Genomic DNA, 17,868 nt, shown 5'->3' on the forward strand with positions numbered 1-17,868 from the left:
TACAGACCGTCAGCTATTAATCTACACTGTAAGTGGATCGGTGAGTTGCTAACACAGAAACTAAAAAAAAGTTTTTTAACTTATGAGGTTTTTGCTTTTGATAACAACATTTAACGAAAGAAAGGAAGAAAGAATACGTACCTGAAGGAAGCGATTATTGCTGTAACTTCGTCATCTGGATAAAATTGAGTAATTGCATGATGTGCCCCCAGCAACTCCTTCCCATCTTTCCACCAAGAAATAACTGCGATGTCCTGGTACATGTTAGGTATATTGATCGAGCAATTAAATTTGACATCTTTATGTTCAGAAAGTATTATGTGGCCAATCGTATGATTAAATGCAAGAGGCGGGAGCTTTGACCCAGCAGAGGTCACTCCAGGATGGACTGCATTGCCCGTATGCCGTCGTCCGGGCTGGGTTGGTGAAAACATCAAGGCAGGCTGGTACCCACGGGTGTGAGGAAGGGAAGATGGCATGTGGTCAGTTTGCAGGCTTCCTGGGTATGGCAGGTCAGGCTTGGTTTCTTCCTTCACCTCTGCAAAAGCTGCAAAACAGAACACCTGATTTTTAGCCTTTTAAATAAAGGAATTTTCCAAGTAGGTTCCCAATCTCTAAGCCTCTGATGACAGACAGGGGGTATCCTCAGGGTCCTCAGAAAACATGAGCAAAATGTATTTAACACACACGTCTGGACATATATTCTCATTCACAAATTCATTCATTTGTTCACATACCTCCTAAAGAATGTTTAAGAAATAGAACTCCTCCCCCCCCTTTTTTTTCTTTTCTTTTCTTTTTTATTGAGATGCAATTGACTTATATTAAGTTTCAGGTGTACAACATGATTTGATATTTGTATATGTGGCAAAATGATCACCACTACAATCTAATTAACTTAGTTGACTACCCGTTACAAAATTTATTTCTTGTGATGAGAACTTTACTTTTTATTATTATTTTTTTATTTTTATTTGTTTTCTTGAGAGGGAGAGAGCGTGCACCTGCAAGTGAGTGGGGCAATGGCAAAGAGAGAGAGAGAAAGAGAGAGAGAGAGAGAGAGAGAGAGAGAGAGAGAGAGACAGAAAGAATCCCAAGCAGGCTCCATGCCCAGCACGGAGCCCAATGTGGGGCTTGATCTCATGACCGTGAGATCATGACCTGAGCTGAAATCAAGAGTCAGATGCTTAACCAACTGAGCCACCCAGGTGCCCCTCTTGTATTGAGAACTTTAAAGATCTACTCTCTTAGCAGCTTTTAAATGTACAACACAGTATTATTAACTGTAGTCACCGTACCGTACATGACATTGCGAGGACTTATTCATTTTATAACTGGAAATTCGTATCCTTTGACCACCTTCCTCGATTTGTGAAAATTGTGACTCATTCAAAGTCCTTCATATCCAACTCAACAGCATGGCAGGAAGGTGATGGCAACTGAGATCACTTTTCTCACTGTGTTCTCAATCACAGACTATGCCACAAATTTGACCAATGGTCTTGTAAAGGCTGCTACCGGTCACAAAGATATGAGTTTACAATTCTGGTGCCTCAACATGACCCATCTCTAGGTATGGGGGGGATAAAAAAATCAATGTCACTTATGTCATCAACAACAGAATGACTTGGAGCTTCCATTAAAATGCTTGCCTGCTGGAATGAACCTGGCAATGTTGATTTCATCTGGCCCACAAGTATTTCTAAAAATATTGGCCCACAATAGTTGTACTTCTGGCTTTTTTAATAGCACTTTCGGAGCATACATCCTATGCTGGTTGTTACGTATTCAAACACGTTGGCCACAGTTGAGATAGGCAGAGAATGGGAGAGACATTGTGTGGGAAAGTGACTGGGGGTACACAGAGGTGCCCATCCCCATTCCAGAGCTGTGCCTCTGCCACACTCAGGATGTTGCACCCTCCTGGGCTCCTGGGTGTGTATGTGCAGGGAGAGTAGGGTGGTTTCTGCTTACGGTTGTGACAGACTTAGCAAGTAAGAATGTAGGAAACCCAGTTGAAATTGAATTTCAGAAAAACAACAAACAATTTTTAGCATAAATAGTCAACTAAGCTTATTTGGCCAATGGAGATACAATCAGGAAATCTGGGAGCAGAAGGAAGGATCTGAGAATTTGTTCCTCTGGCTTCCTGCCTGCCAAGTCGTTCTGGACTGCACATCTCCCTCAACTGAAGGTCACGGCTTCTGTTAGGGAGTCTTCTCTATGTGATTCTTTCATGCCAGGTCGGCTCTCGTGGTTGCTGCATTTGGGAACTGCCTCCAGGGTGAATGCCAGGTTGGAGAAAAAGAGATTTCACTATCAGAAACCAGGGAAGGGGTGCCTGGGTGGCTCAGTTGGTCAAACGTCCAACTGTTGATTTCGGATCAGGTCATGATCTCAAGGTTTGTGATCTAGCCCGAAGTCAGGCTTTGCGGTGACAGCACAGAGCCTGCTTGGGATGTTCTCTCTCCCTCTCACTCTGCGCCTCCCCACTCGTGCATGCACTCTCTCTCTCTCTCTCAAAATAAAGAAAAAAAACTTAAAGAGAGAGAGAGAGAGAGAAGTCAGGGAAAGCTCACTGCTTGTCCTCAGCCTGAGGTCTCAGTGGCTGTGGGAGAGCAGGGGCCCTCCACATGCTTTGGGGGAGGCTATGTGGGTCAGCCGCAGGCTGGCCTTGAGCCTGGCCATCCAGACAGATGAGTATGCTGTGATAGAAGCATTCATTTATTCCAGGGAGTGGAGGTCAGGGTGACTCTGCAGAGAGAGGCCCCTGCCTTTCCTGTCGCCGCCACGCCAGGCAAATCTTAGGCACAAGTGTGGGCCTGTGCTCTTAGCGGGAAATGGCAAAACTCTGCCTGGGCGCCATCCAGCTCCATCATCTTCCTCTGAATTTCGGGATACTTTCTGCAGTTATGAATGCTCTGGCTATTTATCTTATGCCTGCAGATCCTGTGCAAGAACTCTTTTTCTTGAGGCGTTGAAGCACTTATAATTCACCTTTGCTTCTCAGATCAGCAAATTTATCGAGAGTCCTTATTCATGGACATCCATGAGACTGGGAAGGCGGGGGGTTTGTCCAAATAACCGTGTTTTTCTTTAAAGGCAAAAAAAAAAAAAAAAGTGGAGTGGGAGAAGCAAATAATTCCTTGGTTTGTTTAATTTACTTAAAGACACTTAAAATGTCAAATTATAAGGGTAACCCAAGTTGGTAGTGGAAAATTCACATGTTTACAGAAGCCCAGAGAACATAAAATGGGAACCTGTTTTTAATGCTAAGCCTGCAAGATAACCTCTGGTTACAGCTGGGGTCTAGCCTTCAGTTTTCTCGGAGCCAAGCTGCTAAGTGAGCAAACTAGAGACAGGGCCACCCACTCAGAGGTCGGAGGGGCAAACCCACCCTATAATCACTATGGCTGGTTTAAAAGATAGCTAAGCTCCACGAGCTGAACTGCCAGGAGTTGGCAGAATGATTCAACTGCCAGGAAGCATTTACCTCGCACCTACCGGGTCTAAGATTTGTTGTGATAGTGTAATGGGATACAGAGAGGCACTCGCCCCAGACGGGGAGCAGCAGAGGGTCTCAGGAGTTAAAAGGAAGAAGGGATATGGGGAAGTGGGGCAACAGGGCTGTCCTGACAAACGTCAGGGGGGCTTTCCCTGGTCCCTCCCCACCCCCGACTACTTAGCCCTCCTACTTGGGGTGCTGGGGCTCTCCCCCTCATAACGTCTCCTGGGATTCCTCATTCGGTTCTTTCTCTCCTGCTGGACTGGGAGCCCCAAGAGGGCTAGCACCCACACTCTAGCCAGGTCATAGAAGACGCTCAAAATAGGCGTGTTGAATGAATAAAAGTAAAGGCATGAATTAGAGAAGGGATGTGGGAGGGGGGACAGGGTTTCTAGGGGCTGGGGCGGTGGGAAATTGCAGAGAAAGAAGTGGCCCTAATAGTTTGGGAACATGACTGCAGCTGCAGGGTGGTGCTCCTGTGCTAACATCAAAGAGCCAGAGCAGGTGGATAGAGCTGACCGTGGAGACTCCTGGATCCTTGCTGAGGCAGCAGTGATTCCTGGAAAGTTTCTGAGCAGGGGAGGGAGATCAGAGCCGTACCCGACTCCGGCACTGACATCTGGCTGAGTGGGAGCCCGAGGAGCAGGAAGGAGGAGGCCAGGAAGAAGGGAACCCGCCAGGAAGATGGCACAGACCTAACTACCAGAGTGGCTGGGAGCAGGAAGGATGCTGGAGAGAGAAGAAAGGTTGACCCCAACAGTGTTCCCACTATGGCCATCATCCCACAACAGAAAGGTCGGTCTAACACCAAGTATTTAGGAAGGATATAACCTCAGAACACAGGAGAGTTCTCAGGAGTGGTCATTATACTGGTTGTTGTTGGCAGGCCGGGAGGCTGCTTCCGGTTCAGTTGTCTCACACGGAGAAGGGGGATGGTAACCATGGTGCCCCACAGGGTATTGCTGTCAGCAACAAAGGAGGTATCACTATGTCTGGCTCATCGTCAGCTCTCCAGTAACTGTTAGCTATTACTCTTTTTTATTATTTTCCCAGGTTACTCTGAATCAGTAAACACCTGCCGCACACAGCCCAATACTTGAGAGGGGCCGATTTACAAGGGTTGATACAGGGAGCTGCCCAACTCCTCGTGGATGATGGTGCTGGTGAGGCTTCCGCTGCACAACTTTGCTGGGGGCTGGAGGGAGTGCCGTTCATCGAGCAGTCTGTGTAAATGCTGTTTTAGAGCTCTGCAGTGCATACAGGGAGCCCTGAGCGATTTCGGATAATGTGGAAAAGGGCAAAATAAAAACCAATCCAAGGTTTTGGACCCAGGGGTCAGGGCAATGACCGATCAGAAATTATATATTTTTTCCATGACTTAAAAAAAAAAAATTAATGATTTTTTAAAATTAATTTATTTATTTAGACGCTGGGCTCAATCTCACTAATTGTGAGATCATGACCTGAACCAAAATCAAGAGTTGGACGCTGAATGGACTGAGCCACCCAGGTGTCTCCAGAAGTGGAACGCTTTACGATTATTTTGGGAGAGTTATGGCAGGAGGAGGAGATCAGACCAACAAGGCCTGCTTATACAGCAAACCTTTTAGTTCTCACTAACATGCTCCCATTAACTCATCTTTACGATGGCAAAAGGGAGCGTGGTGGCCTTGCTGTTAGATGGATAAACATTTGAGACAATGTTTAGTCAAGGTGAGAGATGTATTAAAAGCCCACAGAGACTGGGGGCGCCTGGGTGGCTCAGTCGGTTGAGCGTCTGACTTCTGCTCAGGACATGATCTCGCGGTTCACAAGTTCGAGCCCTGCGTTGGGCTCTGTGCTGACAGCTCAGAATCTGGAGCCTGCTTCAGATTCTGTGTTTCCCTATCTCTCTGCCCCTCGCCCGCTCATGCTCTGTCTCTCAAAAATAAATAAACATTAAAAACAAAACCAAAAACAGCCCACAGAGACTGAATGAGAATTTTGTACTCTCTACATAGCATACATGGAAAAGTGGGCTGCCTCTGGCTATAATTTGGGTGGAAGACACAAGAAACTTCACCCTCCCCACCCCTCTCTTCCTTCTTTCAAGGTTGTTTCCATCTGTGGACTGGATAAGCTCCTCAAGTGGGAAGCTAAGCCTTACATAAGTAACTGCTACTAAGCAGCCTTGGATAAATGGCATCACACCCAGGTCGGACAGCAGCTGTCCCACTGTTCCAGAAGCTGCCATCTCCCCCCCAGCCCCCAGCCTGGGAGCTGCATGATGGAGCATCCCTGCCCATTCCCAATCACTACTCGGCCCTTGCCCAGATTCCAACGTCAGCTTCGCACAGACAGGGATTGTGCCTCCGTCATCGGCCTCCAGTGCCAAGCACAGGGATAGGCTTATGGGACACAATTAGCAAATGCTTATTCATCCCACAAATAAATTGGTTCAATATACTGTCCATTGTTTCCCGCAGGTTTGCCTTGTTTTTCTGAACAAATCTGTAGCTTTCTCGAAAGCTGGAGGAAACATGGATTTACTCTGCAGTGAACATTCATGGAAAAAATGGGTGTGATGATGTGGGCCGAGTTCTGAAGGGTGAGCTGGGAAGAGACGTGGTCCAGGCAGGGACACTGCTGGGGCTGGGGCTGGGACTGAGAGGGGACACTGGCATGCCTCTGAAACAGCCCCTCTTCCACCAAGCACACACAGCCGCAGTGAGCCAGCCATTTAGGGACCTTAGTCTGTTAGACTCAGAATTGGTCACTGAGGGGATGTTAGTAAATAGGCCACTTTCTGTGCGATCAACTAGCACATCCCACCTTTAAATCCATGACTAATGGCTCAGTGCTTGCTGAGTGTGCATGATGGCAGGCAGGCTGGTGGTCAGTATTGTTCAGTGGTGCCCAGCAAAGTGCCTTGGTGCCTGAGACATGACCTCAGAAAAGCTCTTTAGCCTCTCTGGTCCCCTGCAAGGATAAGAGTGCCTCAGTGGTAGGACATGATCGGATGTATAGGGTCTGCCAGCACATTCTACAGATTTTGGCTGATGCTGTTGTCATTGCATTGCATCTGAACTGGGCCTGTTGGCCACCTGAAGTAGGATTTTTTTTAATGTTTTTTTTTATTTAAAAAAAAATTTTTTTTTCAACATTTTTTATTTATTTTTGGGACAGAGAGAGACAGAGCATGAACGGGGGAGGGGCAGAGAGAGAGGGAGACACAGAATCGGAAACAGGCTCCAGGCTCTGAGCCATCATCAGCCCAGAGCCCGACGCGGGGCTCAAACTCACGGACCGCGAGATCGTGACCTGGCTGAAGTCGGATGCTTAACCGACTGCGCCACCCAGACACCCCTAATGTTTTTTTTTAACGTTTACTTATTTTTGAGAGAGACAGAGACAGAGCTTGAGCAGGGGAGGGGCAGAGAGAGAGGGAGACACAGAATCTGAAGCAGGCTCCAGGCTCCAAGCTGTCAGCACAGAGCCCGATGTGGGGCTTGAACCTACGGACGGTGAGATCACAACCTGAACCGAAGTCGGACGCCCAACCGACTGAGCCACCCAGGCACCCCTGAAGTCAGATTTTTTTTCTTTTAATTTTTTTTAAGTTTGTTTATTTTGAGAGACAGAGCAGAGGAGGGGCAGAGAGAGAGAGGGAGAGAGAGAGAATCCCAGGCAGGCTCCATGCTGTCAGAGCGGAGCCCGATGTGGGGCTTGAACTCACGAACCGTGAGATCATGCCCCGAGCTGAAACCAAGAGCCAGACGCTTAACCAACTGAGCCACCCAGGCGCCCCAAGTAGGATTTTTTTTTTTAAGTTTACTTATTTATTTTGAGAGAGCAAGAGAGAGAGAGAGAGAGAGAGAGAGAGAGCGCACAAGCAGGAGAGGGGCAGAGACAGAGAAGAGAATCCCAAGCAGGCTCCATACTGTCAGCACAGAACCCAACGTGGGGCACAAACTCACAAACTGTGAGATGGTGACCTGAGCTGAAGCCAAGAGTCGGATGCCTAACTGCCTGAGCCGCCCTAAAGTAGGATTTCTGAGGTCCAGGGGCAGCAGGTGGAATGGTGGCAGAGCAGGCCCCCAGGCCCTGGACACCCTCCAAACCACGGGAAGAAGACTGGGCCGGCAGCAGCCCTGCAGGAGGAAGAGTGCGGGTGGGCGAGCCTATCCAGCCCTGCCTTGGGTGTCAGGTGCCATCAATCTGCCTTACAACCCTGGGTGCCTGGAAAGCGACAAGGGAAGCACCTTGGCCTGAGCGTTGGAATAAGGGCAGGACTGAAGTGCCGGCCGGTGGGACCCACTACTCCACTCTTTCTACTCTTCCTCAAACAACAAAATGGACAGAGGCATCAAGCAAGCTCTCTGAAGGTCAGCCTCACAATCAGGAGGCCCAGAGGCGGGTGCAAGAGTGAGGGCTTATTCCTGAACTCCTGGGGGTTCTTTGCTTCTCACCTGCAACCTACGTGGCCCAGGGGGGCAGCAACAGACAGAGGGGAGGATGCCCGTTGCCCGAGAGCTAAGGCCTCCATTCTGGCCTGGCTGTCTGCTGTGGGCTTTGCTATCAAGCAGCCCCCTTGTAGTTGGGAGAAAGGCCTCCTTCAGGAGTGTGTTTGCAGTTTACAAAAAGGCTTTTGGAGGCCACACCCCGTCCCTTCCCCTGCAGCGCCCTGTGTCCGCCTCTAAGAGAAAGGGCCATACCTAGACCCCCACCGCCCCAGCCTCACCCCCGTCCTTCTGGCTGCTATTTGAATCATGTCCCTCGGCAGCTTCCCTATCATCTAGTTTAAGGGCTCCTTCCCCACCCCCATGGCTGGCTGAGGCCAAACCGAGAACAAACAGAACCTTGCTACTTAGTTTTGTGTCACTTTATGTAAACATGAAGGTTTCTCAATTGATAAAGAGGAACAACAATACTTAATAAGAGAAAAATGTAAACCCTTTACCCTGGGGGGCCCCGGGTGGCTCAGTGTGTTAAGCGTCTGACTTCCACTCAGGTTCATGGGTTCAAGCCCTGAATTGGGCTCTCTGCTGTCAGCTTTGGATCCTCTGTCCCCCCCACCCCGCCCCTCCCATGTTCTGTCTTTCTTTCTCTCTCTCTCTCTCAAAAAAAAAAAAGAACCCCGGAGTCAAAGAAGGAAGATTTAGCCCCGCGCCGAGGCCAAATGACCTGTGCAAGTCACTTGTCCATGTGAGAGTCAGTCTCCTCATCTGGAAAGCAAGACACATAACACCTCCTTCTGTCAGAGATAATAGCAGAACACTACACGTAAAGCTCTGTGCAATGCCTGACATGCACAGACATGCAATGAATGGCAGTTAAGATTTTCATAACATGAAACATCTGATCCATCTTGTTTTGAAGGTGCAACTAGTCTTGTCTGGACCATCAGTGCTGAACATATGGGACCAGTTATGCTGACTTAGACCATGCAGCCTCCTGCAGTGAAATATGAATATATGTTTACTTAACTAAGGGTTTTCCTTCTCTTCCCCCTTTGGCAGGACACCAAGTATCACGGAAAGGCTGAAGGAACGCTTTCTGGCCAGAGTGGTGAAGCAGTTGCCCCCTGGGGGTTTGGGGCTGATTCTCCCCAAGGACCAGATGTGGCTTTCACAACATATAGGAGAGACTCTCAGTCTCCAAGTTTAATTCCCCCATCATGCCACTCCTGACACTATGCTCCGGTCCACCAATACCTGAATGCCTATTAATAAAAAGGCATTATTTTAAAGAAAAAATGATTTCCTTTAAAAATGTGACTATTTCTAGGAGCGGCTGGGTGGCTCAGTCATTTAAGCATCCGACTCTTGGTTTCGGCTCAGGCTATGATCTCACCGTTTCGTGAGTTTGAGCCCCACATTGGGCTCCATGCTGACAGTGCGGAGCCTGCTTGGGATTCTCTGCCTCCCCCTCTCTCTGCCCTCCCTCACCCACCCCCACTTGCACTATCTCTCTCTCAAAATAAGTAAATAAACTTAAAAAAAAAGAATAAATAAAATGTGACTATTTCTAGAACAGCAAACACCTAACAAGAATAGTTTGTTAATCTCTTTCCTAAATGACAGAGGGCACAGAATTCTGTCCAAAAACAGATATACTTTTCCTTACTCTTCCCACTAAGTACACATAAAAACAATGGAAACAAACATTAAACAAACAAAGCCACTACCAACAACCCTGAAAAGTGGAAAAGGCAGACTGACTAAGGACTTCAGGGTGCTAGAACACTGTGATGACGATCTCCCTGGGTTTTCCTTCGGCTCCACGTGTCTCAAGTTGGAAATGTTCACAGGCAAAGACCACCACCACCAACAAAACACACAAACAAAAACACAAAATTAAAAACAAAAGCCGGTTCTCCAGAGTCAAAAGACCAGGAAAGGGGCAGCCCATCAAGACAGAAGACAGTCAGACCACAAACTGCTCTCCTCCAGGCAAACCACCCAGAAAAAATTATGGTCCCATCTCCACTCATGCCAGCAAAGGTCAAATGGGGAGCCAGGACTTGCACCCTTATCAGGTTGAAAGGCGGTGCCACAACTATTCCACTGGGTGGTATCAGAAAGGGCCAAGTAGAAAGCTGGGACTTTCATCCTCACTGGCTTGTGGGGAGCCTGGACTTCTACTCCCACCTGGCAGTAATGAGGCACGCCTCCCGGTCCTCACTGGGATGGTTTCAGAGAAGGCCTCGTAGAGAGTCAGGGCTTTCACTGCTGCCCAGCGAGGCCACCCCTCCCCTCCCCCTACTGTCAGCGGGGGTAAGGTGGGGAACAGTCGGGAAGTAATAAGGCACTCCATCCCTTCCCAGACAGAAGGTATCAGTAGAAACCTAATGGGCAGCCAGAACTCCCACCCACCTCTGACCAGCAGTTACTCACATTCAGATGCCAATGGAGGCTGAATGGAGAACCCAGAATTCTACCCTCACCAGGCAGTAAAGAAGCAGCATACCTCTTTCCCAGCCAGAGCAGTTGAGAGGAAACCAGGTATAACAAAAGAATAAAAGATAAAAACAAGAGCCAGAGTCTCATAATATAATACTGAAAATTTTTAGGTTTCAATAAAAAATTCAATCTCAAACTCAATGAGATACTAATACCAAAGTGACAGAGAATTGTCTGAAAAAGACTTTTGGGGGGGGGGGGGCAGAGAGAGAGGGAGAGGGAAAATACTAAGCAGACTCCATGTTCAGCAGAGCCCTACATGGGGCTCTATCCCATGACCATGAGATCATGACCTGAGCCGAAATCAGGAGTAGGACACTCAAGCAAATGAGCCTTCCAGGCACCTCTGAAAAAGGTTTTAAAGAAAGAATAATAAAAAGACTCCAATGAGCAAGTATGAACATGAAACACATGAGAAAATAGAAAGCCTCGGCAAAGAAATAGAAAGTCACAGCAAAGAAATCAAAGATACATATTTAAAAAATGTAAACTTTCAACTAAAAAATACAATAACCCAAATAAAAAACTCAGTGTATGGGCTCAATAGCAGAAGAGAGGGGCAGAGGAAAGAATCGGTGAACTGGAAGACAGAACAATAGAAAATTATCCAATGTGAAGAACAGAGAGAAAAGAGACTGAGAAAAAACAAACAGAGATTCTGGAATCTGTAGGACTGTTACTAAAAATCTAACATTTATATTATCAGAGTCCTGGAAGGAGAGGAAAAAGAAGAGAGTAAGAATGAAAAAGGACTCGAAGAAATAATGCTGAAAGTTACCTAAACCTGACACAAACTATAAACCTACAAAGTCAAACATCTGAGTGAACATAAGATAGCCCCTCCCCCAAAATATCCACACCAAGATACATCATAGTCAAAACTTCTGAATAGTAAAGACAAAGAAAACATTTTGAAAGAAATGAGAGAGGGTGATGATGCCTGACCAATAGAGGAAAAAAACAACTCAAATGGCAGTGTTTTCACATCAAAAACCATGGAAGACAGAAGGAAATGGCATAATGTTGTAAGTGCTAAAAGAACTGTCAACTCAGAATTCTTCAGAAATGAAAAGGAAACCAAAGTATTCTCAGATGAAGGAAACCTAAGCATTTGTCAACAGCAGACCTACTCTTAAAAAACAGCTAAAGTAGGGACGCCTGGGTGGCTCATTTGGTTGAGCGTCCGACATGGGCTCAGGTCATGATCTGTTTGTTAGTTGGAGCCCTGCATCGGGCTTGCTGCTGTCAGTGCAGAGCCTGCTTCAGATCTTCTGTTGCCCTCTCTTTCTGTCTCTCCCCCCGCCTCCCCGCTCACAGTCTCACACTCAAAAATAAACAAAACATTTTTAAAAATTAAAAAAAAAAAATAGCTAAAGGAAATTCTCTAAGCAGAAAGAAAACAATAAAAGAAGTAAACTTGAATCATCAGAAGAGAGGAAAAAAACACACAAAGCAAAAATATTTGTCAATGCGACAGACCTTCCTCCTCTTGAGTTTTCTAAATTATGCTTGATGGTTGAAGAAAAATTGTAACACTATCTGATATAGTTCTACAAATGAAGAAGAGATATTTAAGATAATTATGGTTTAAAAACATTTTTTTAATGTTTATTTATTTTTGAAGGAGAGAGAGACAGAGTGTGAGTGGGGGAGGGGCAGAGAGAGAGGGAGACACAAAATCGGAAGCAGGCTCCGGGCTCTGAGCTGTCAGCACAGAGCCCGATGCGGGGCTCGAACCCACGAACTGTGAGATCATGACCTGAGCCGAAGTCGGATGCTCAACCGACTGAGCCACCCAGGTGCCCCAAGATAATTATGGTTTAAATGGGGAAGCAAAAGAATTTAAAAGGAGGTAGGGATTCTATAATTCCCTTGAACTGGTAAAACTTCAACACATAATATATCAATAATTACATTAAATGTAAATGATTTAAATACATTTAAAGACCAAGATTAACACAGTAGATTAGAACACATTACCCAGCTATCTGCTGTTTATAAGAAATTCATGCCAAATATGGTGACGTAGGTAAGTTGAACTCATAAGAAGATATACCATTCAACCATTAATTAAAAGAAAGCAGGATAGCTACATGATATCAGATAAAGTAGATTTCAAAGCAAAGAAAATTACCACAGACACAAAGGCACATTATATAATGATAAAAGACTCAATCTACCAAGAAGACATAGCAGTCTTAAATAAATATATACCTAACCAAAGAGCTGAAAAATATGTGAAGCAAAAACTGATATAATTGAAAGGAGAAATAAACAAATCAACAATTGTATTTGGAGACGTCACCATCTCTCAAGAACTGATCAAATAACTGGCAGAAAATAAGCCAGGATACAGAAGAACTTGATGACATTGCCAATGAAAAGAATCTAGTCTACATTTATAGAACATTCCACCCAACAACAGCAGAATCCACATTCTTTCCAAATGATGTTGGAATATAAACCAAGATAAACCATATCTTGGGCCATAAAGCAAATCTCACCAAACTTAAAAGATTTAAAATCTCTGTGCTTTCTGACCACAACAGAAAAAATTACAAATAACAGAAAGGTAATAGGAAATTCTCCAAATACTTGCAAATGAAACTTCTAAATAATCTATGGATCAAAGAGGATGTCTCAAGGGAAGTAAACAAATATATACTGAACTGAATGAACATGAAGATGCAACATATCAAAATTTATGAAACACAGCACAATGCTGAGGGGAAAATTTACTCAGTAATCTAGGCTCAGAACACTGACAAGGGGGGCGCCTGGGTGGCGCAGTCGGTTGGGCGTCCGACTTCAGCCAGGTCACGATCTCGCGGTCCGTGAGTTCGAGCCCCGCGTCAGGCTCTGGGCTGATGGCTCGGAGCCTGGAGCCTGCTTCCGATTCTGTGTCTCCCTCTCTCTCTGCCCCTCCCCCGTTCATGCTCTGTCTCTCTCTGTCCCAAAAGTGGATAAATGTTGAAAAAAAAAATTAAAAAAAAAAAAAAAAAAGAACACTGACAAGGAAGAGCAAAACAAAAAATAATAAATATGAGAAATGAAATTGAAAAAAGAAAAGCAATAGAGAAAATTAGTGAAACAAAGAGCTGGTTGTTTGAAAAGATCAGTAAAGTTGATAAATCTCTAGTAAGATTTACAAAGAAAAAAAAAAGACACAAATTACTAATATCAAGAATGAAATAAGGACTATTACTATTGACCATACAGACATCAAAAGGAAAGTAATTAAATACTATGAACAGCTCTACACATGAATTTGACAGCAAAGAGGAAATGGACTAATTCCACCAAAAACAAACTACTATAACTCACCCAATATGAAACTGGTAATTTGAATAGCACTATAACTAATTAAGGACATTACATTCATAATCTAAAAAACTCCCCCCAAAACAAATTTCCAGGCTCACATGGTTTCACTGGAAAATTACACCAAATGCTTAAAGAAGAATTAGCACAAATTCCACACACTATCTTCCAGAAACTATAAGAGGAGAGGACAATTGCCAATATATTAGTTCTGTTGCCCTGATATCAAAATTAGACACAGTACAGAAAATGTACAGATCAACATTCTTTGTGAATATAGGTGCAAAAATTCCTTAACAAAATATCAACAAATGGAATTCAACAATTTATAGAAAGAATTAGGTACCAAGACCAAGTGGAATTTATTCCATGGCTAGGAAGTTCGTTCAATATATGAAAATCAATCTGTGTCATCCACCATATTAACAGGCTAGAGAAGAAAAACAACATAATCATATCAATCATTTAATAAAGTCCAGCAGCCATTCAACACCCATTCATGATTTTTAAGAAAATAGGAGATGAGAATTTGCTTAACTTGATAAAGAACATCTACAAAAACCAATAGCTATCATTTTACTTCCCCTCTTAGGGGAAACAAAGCAAGGTGTCTGCTTTCTCTACTCTTGGTCAACATAGTGCTGAAAGTTCTAGCCAATGCAGTAGAGCAAGAAAAAGAAATAAAAAGTATAGGAAAGGAAAGACCAGAAAGGAAGAAATAAAACAGTCACATTTGCAGGTATGATTGTCTACATAGAAAATCCCACAGAATCTGCAAAAAAGGTCCTTGAGACTAAACCAATTTCGTCAATGTCACAGGATACAAGATAAATATACAAAAGTTATTTTACTTCTATATACTAAGTAAGAACACATAGACATCAAAATGAAAAATACAATACCTTTTACAATCACTCACAAATGATGAAATACTTAGGTATAAATCTAACAAAGCACATACAGAACCCATATCCTGAAAAGTATAAAGCACTGATAGGAGAAATGAGAGATCTAGATAAATGGAGAGACATACTGTGTTCATAAATTGGAAATCTCAACATCGTAAAGATATAAATTCTCCTCAAAGTGATACACAGACTGCAGTATAATAAAAATACATATATCTGGTCCTTGTCCCCAGTTCCTCACAGCCTAAAATGCTTAGAATTTCCTGGATGATAGGAATGTCTCTTGTTATTCATAATGAGCACCTTTGGAACACATCTGAGTTCATGCTAACAAGGTGACTTAGGGTGGGACCCTTAGATTGCTTCAGGATGGAAGCTGGTCATTAGAAGAACATGGGATTAGAGGGTTAGAATATTCTGCCCCATGCTCAACCTCAGGGTAGGAGACGGGGGCTAGAAATTGAGTTTAGTCACTAATGAGCAATGATTTAAACAGTCATGCTCATGTAATGAAACCCCATATAAAATTCCTAAGCAACAAGGTTTAGGGAGCTTCTGAGTTAGTGAACACGTCTATATGCTGGGAGGGTGGTACACCCAGAAAAGGTATTGAAGTTCTGAACCTCTTCCCCTCGACCTTGCCCTATATATCTCCTCCATTTGTTTTTTCCTGAGTTGTATCATTTATAATAAAGCTGTAATCATAAGAAGAGTGCTTTCCTGAGTCATTCTAGTGAACTATGAAACCCGAAGGGGAAAGAATGGCATGGGAACCACTGAATTTGTAGTCAGCTGGGCAGAAATGTGGGCAGCCCACATATTTCATTTGAGTTGGTGTCTGCAGTGGGGGTGGTCTTATGAGATTGAGTCCTTAACCTGTAAGGTCTACACTAACTCCAGGCAGTTAGTGTCAGAACTGAATTGAATTGTAGGGCACCCAGTCGATGTCAAGAATTGGAGAATTTGTGGGGCGCCTGGGTGGCTCAGTCGGTTGAGTGTCCGACTTCAGCTCAGGTCATGATCTCACTGTCCATGAGTTCGAGCCCCGCGTCGGGCTCTGTGCTGACAGCTCAGAGCCTGGAGCCTGCTTCGGATTCTGTGTCTCCCTCTCTCTCTGACCCTCCCCCATTCATGCTCTGTCTCTCTCTGTCTCAAAAATAAATAAACATTAAAAAAAAAGAATTGGAGAATTTGTTGTCAAAACAACATATTTGATGTCAGTTACAAAAAGCACATACTCCCAGATAGATTTTTTGTAAATAAAACTAATATATTTCTAAAATTTGTGTGGAAAGGCAAAGGATCTAGAATAGCTAAAACAATTTTGAAAACGAAGAATGAAATGGCAGGAATCAGTCCCTCTAATTTCATAGCTACAATAATCAAACTGGATAGTACTGGCAGAGATATAGACACACAGCTCAATGGAACAGAAGAGAACCAGAAATAGATTCACACAAATATACCCAACTGGTTTTTGGCAAAGGTCAAAAGCAATTCAATGGAGGAAAGATAGCATTTTAAACAAATGATGCTGGAACAAGTGGATATGTATAGGCAAAAAAATTTAAGCTTGACCTAAGTCTTACAGTTTATTCAAAAATTAACTAAAAACGGGCCACAGATTTAAATGTCAAACATAAGCCTGTAAAATTTTTAGAAAAAAGACAGAGGAGAAAAATTTCAGGATCTAGGGTTAGGCAAAGAGTCTCACACTTGACACCAAGAATGTAATTCCTAACAAGAAAAAACGGATAAATTGAATTTCATCAAAATTAAAAATGTCCACTCTGCACAAGACACTGTTAAAAGCATAAAAAAAAACCACGACTACAGACTAGGAGAAATTATTTGCAAACCATGTATCCGACAAAGCACTAGTATCTACATAATTAACCCTCAAAAACTCAACAAAAAACAAATAACCCAACTAGAAAATGGGCGAGGACCTGAAAAATTGCTTCACCAAAGAGCATACATGGATGACAGATCGCTCATGAAAAAGCGTTCACCGTCATAAATCATTAAGGAAATGCAAATTAAGACCACAGTGTGATATCACTTCATACCTGTCAGGATGGCAAAAATTAAAAACAGTGACATCACCAGATGCTGTGGAGAATGTGCCATCTCCAGGGCCTATCAAAGGAGAAAGGGAGGCAGAAGAGTTCACATCAGTGGTGCCGTGCGGGAAGGATCCAGCCCACGCTTGCTGGCTCTGAGGCTGGAGCAAAGGGCCAGGAGCCAAGGACTGTGAGCGGCCTCTAGAAGTGAGAAAAAGCAAGGGAACAGACTCTCCCTACAGACTCCAGAAAGGGAGGAAGCCCTGCTGCCCCCCTGGTTTTAGCCCCAGGGGGGCCCATGTCACGGTTCTGACTTACCGAAATGCAACATGATACGGTATTTTGTCGTTTTGCGTAACTAAGTTGGTGGTAGTTTGTCATAGCAGCAAATGGAAAATGAATACAGCACGAATCCATTTGTATGGCATTTTTGAAATGACAAAATTACAGAAATGGAGAACCGGTTAGTGATTGCCAGGGGTGAGGGAGGTGAGCGGGCAGAGGGACATGGGCACCAACGAGGGGTCCTGGGGCGGTGGAGTACACAACGTCAATATCTCACTTGTGAGCTTGTTCCACAGTGTTCTAAGATGCTACTCTTTGGGGGAAACTAGGTAATGGGTACATGGGGGCTTCTCTGTATTACTTCTTCTTAGACGTAGCATGAGAATCTAAACTGATCTCAAAATTAAAAGTTTAATTTTAAAAATCCAACTATGTTTAGCATCTTCTATTGGGTAAGAGGCAAAGGCTGCAGCACTTGAATTATTGTCTCCTTAACGTTCACTCTCTGCCAGCCTTTCCACTTACACAATCTTCTCTGATCCTGGGCAGGGAGTATTGCTGTTCCCAGTTCAGAGCAGCAGACTCAAGCTCATAGGTGCTAAACAACTCACGCAGATCTTCACACACAGGAACAAATAAAGGGACTTCTCCCAGTGCCACCTATCCTCACCTCACTGGCCACATTCAGAGCCCAGCTCCTGAGCCCCTGCTTGTGGTTGTTTCTCAGGGCTGGGCAGAACAGGGCTCCAGTGTGCCAGAGGCAAGGCTGGGGATGGGGCGCTGGGTGGTGAGCCTGGAGGGCCAGTGGGTGATGCCAAGATGGTCTCAGCCTGCTTTGCAACCTG

At 44.5% G+C, this 17,868-nt stretch overlaps 1 protein-coding gene across 1 annotated transcript in view; it reads right to left on the reverse strand.

Annotated features, from left to right (window-relative positions):
* MERTK (MER proto-oncogene, tyrosine kinase) overlaps nt 1-17,868 on the reverse strand; it is a 114,208-nt gene that overhangs the window by 85,958 nt on the left and 10,382 nt on the right. Inside the window, exon 2 of the mRNA XM_047852747.1 lies at nt 142-547. Coding sequence (XP_047708703.1) covers nt 142-547 — 406 coding nt within the window. The remainder of the gene's footprint in view (nt 1-141; nt 548-17,868) is intronic.

The sequence above is a fragment of the Prionailurus viverrinus genome, chromosome A3 (genome assembly GCF_022837055.1).
Source record: "Prionailurus viverrinus isolate Anna chromosome A3, UM_Priviv_1.0, whole genome shotgun sequence".
In the NCBI taxonomy this organism is placed as follows: domain Eukaryota; kingdom Metazoa; phylum Chordata; class Mammalia; order Carnivora; family Felidae; genus Prionailurus; species Prionailurus viverrinus.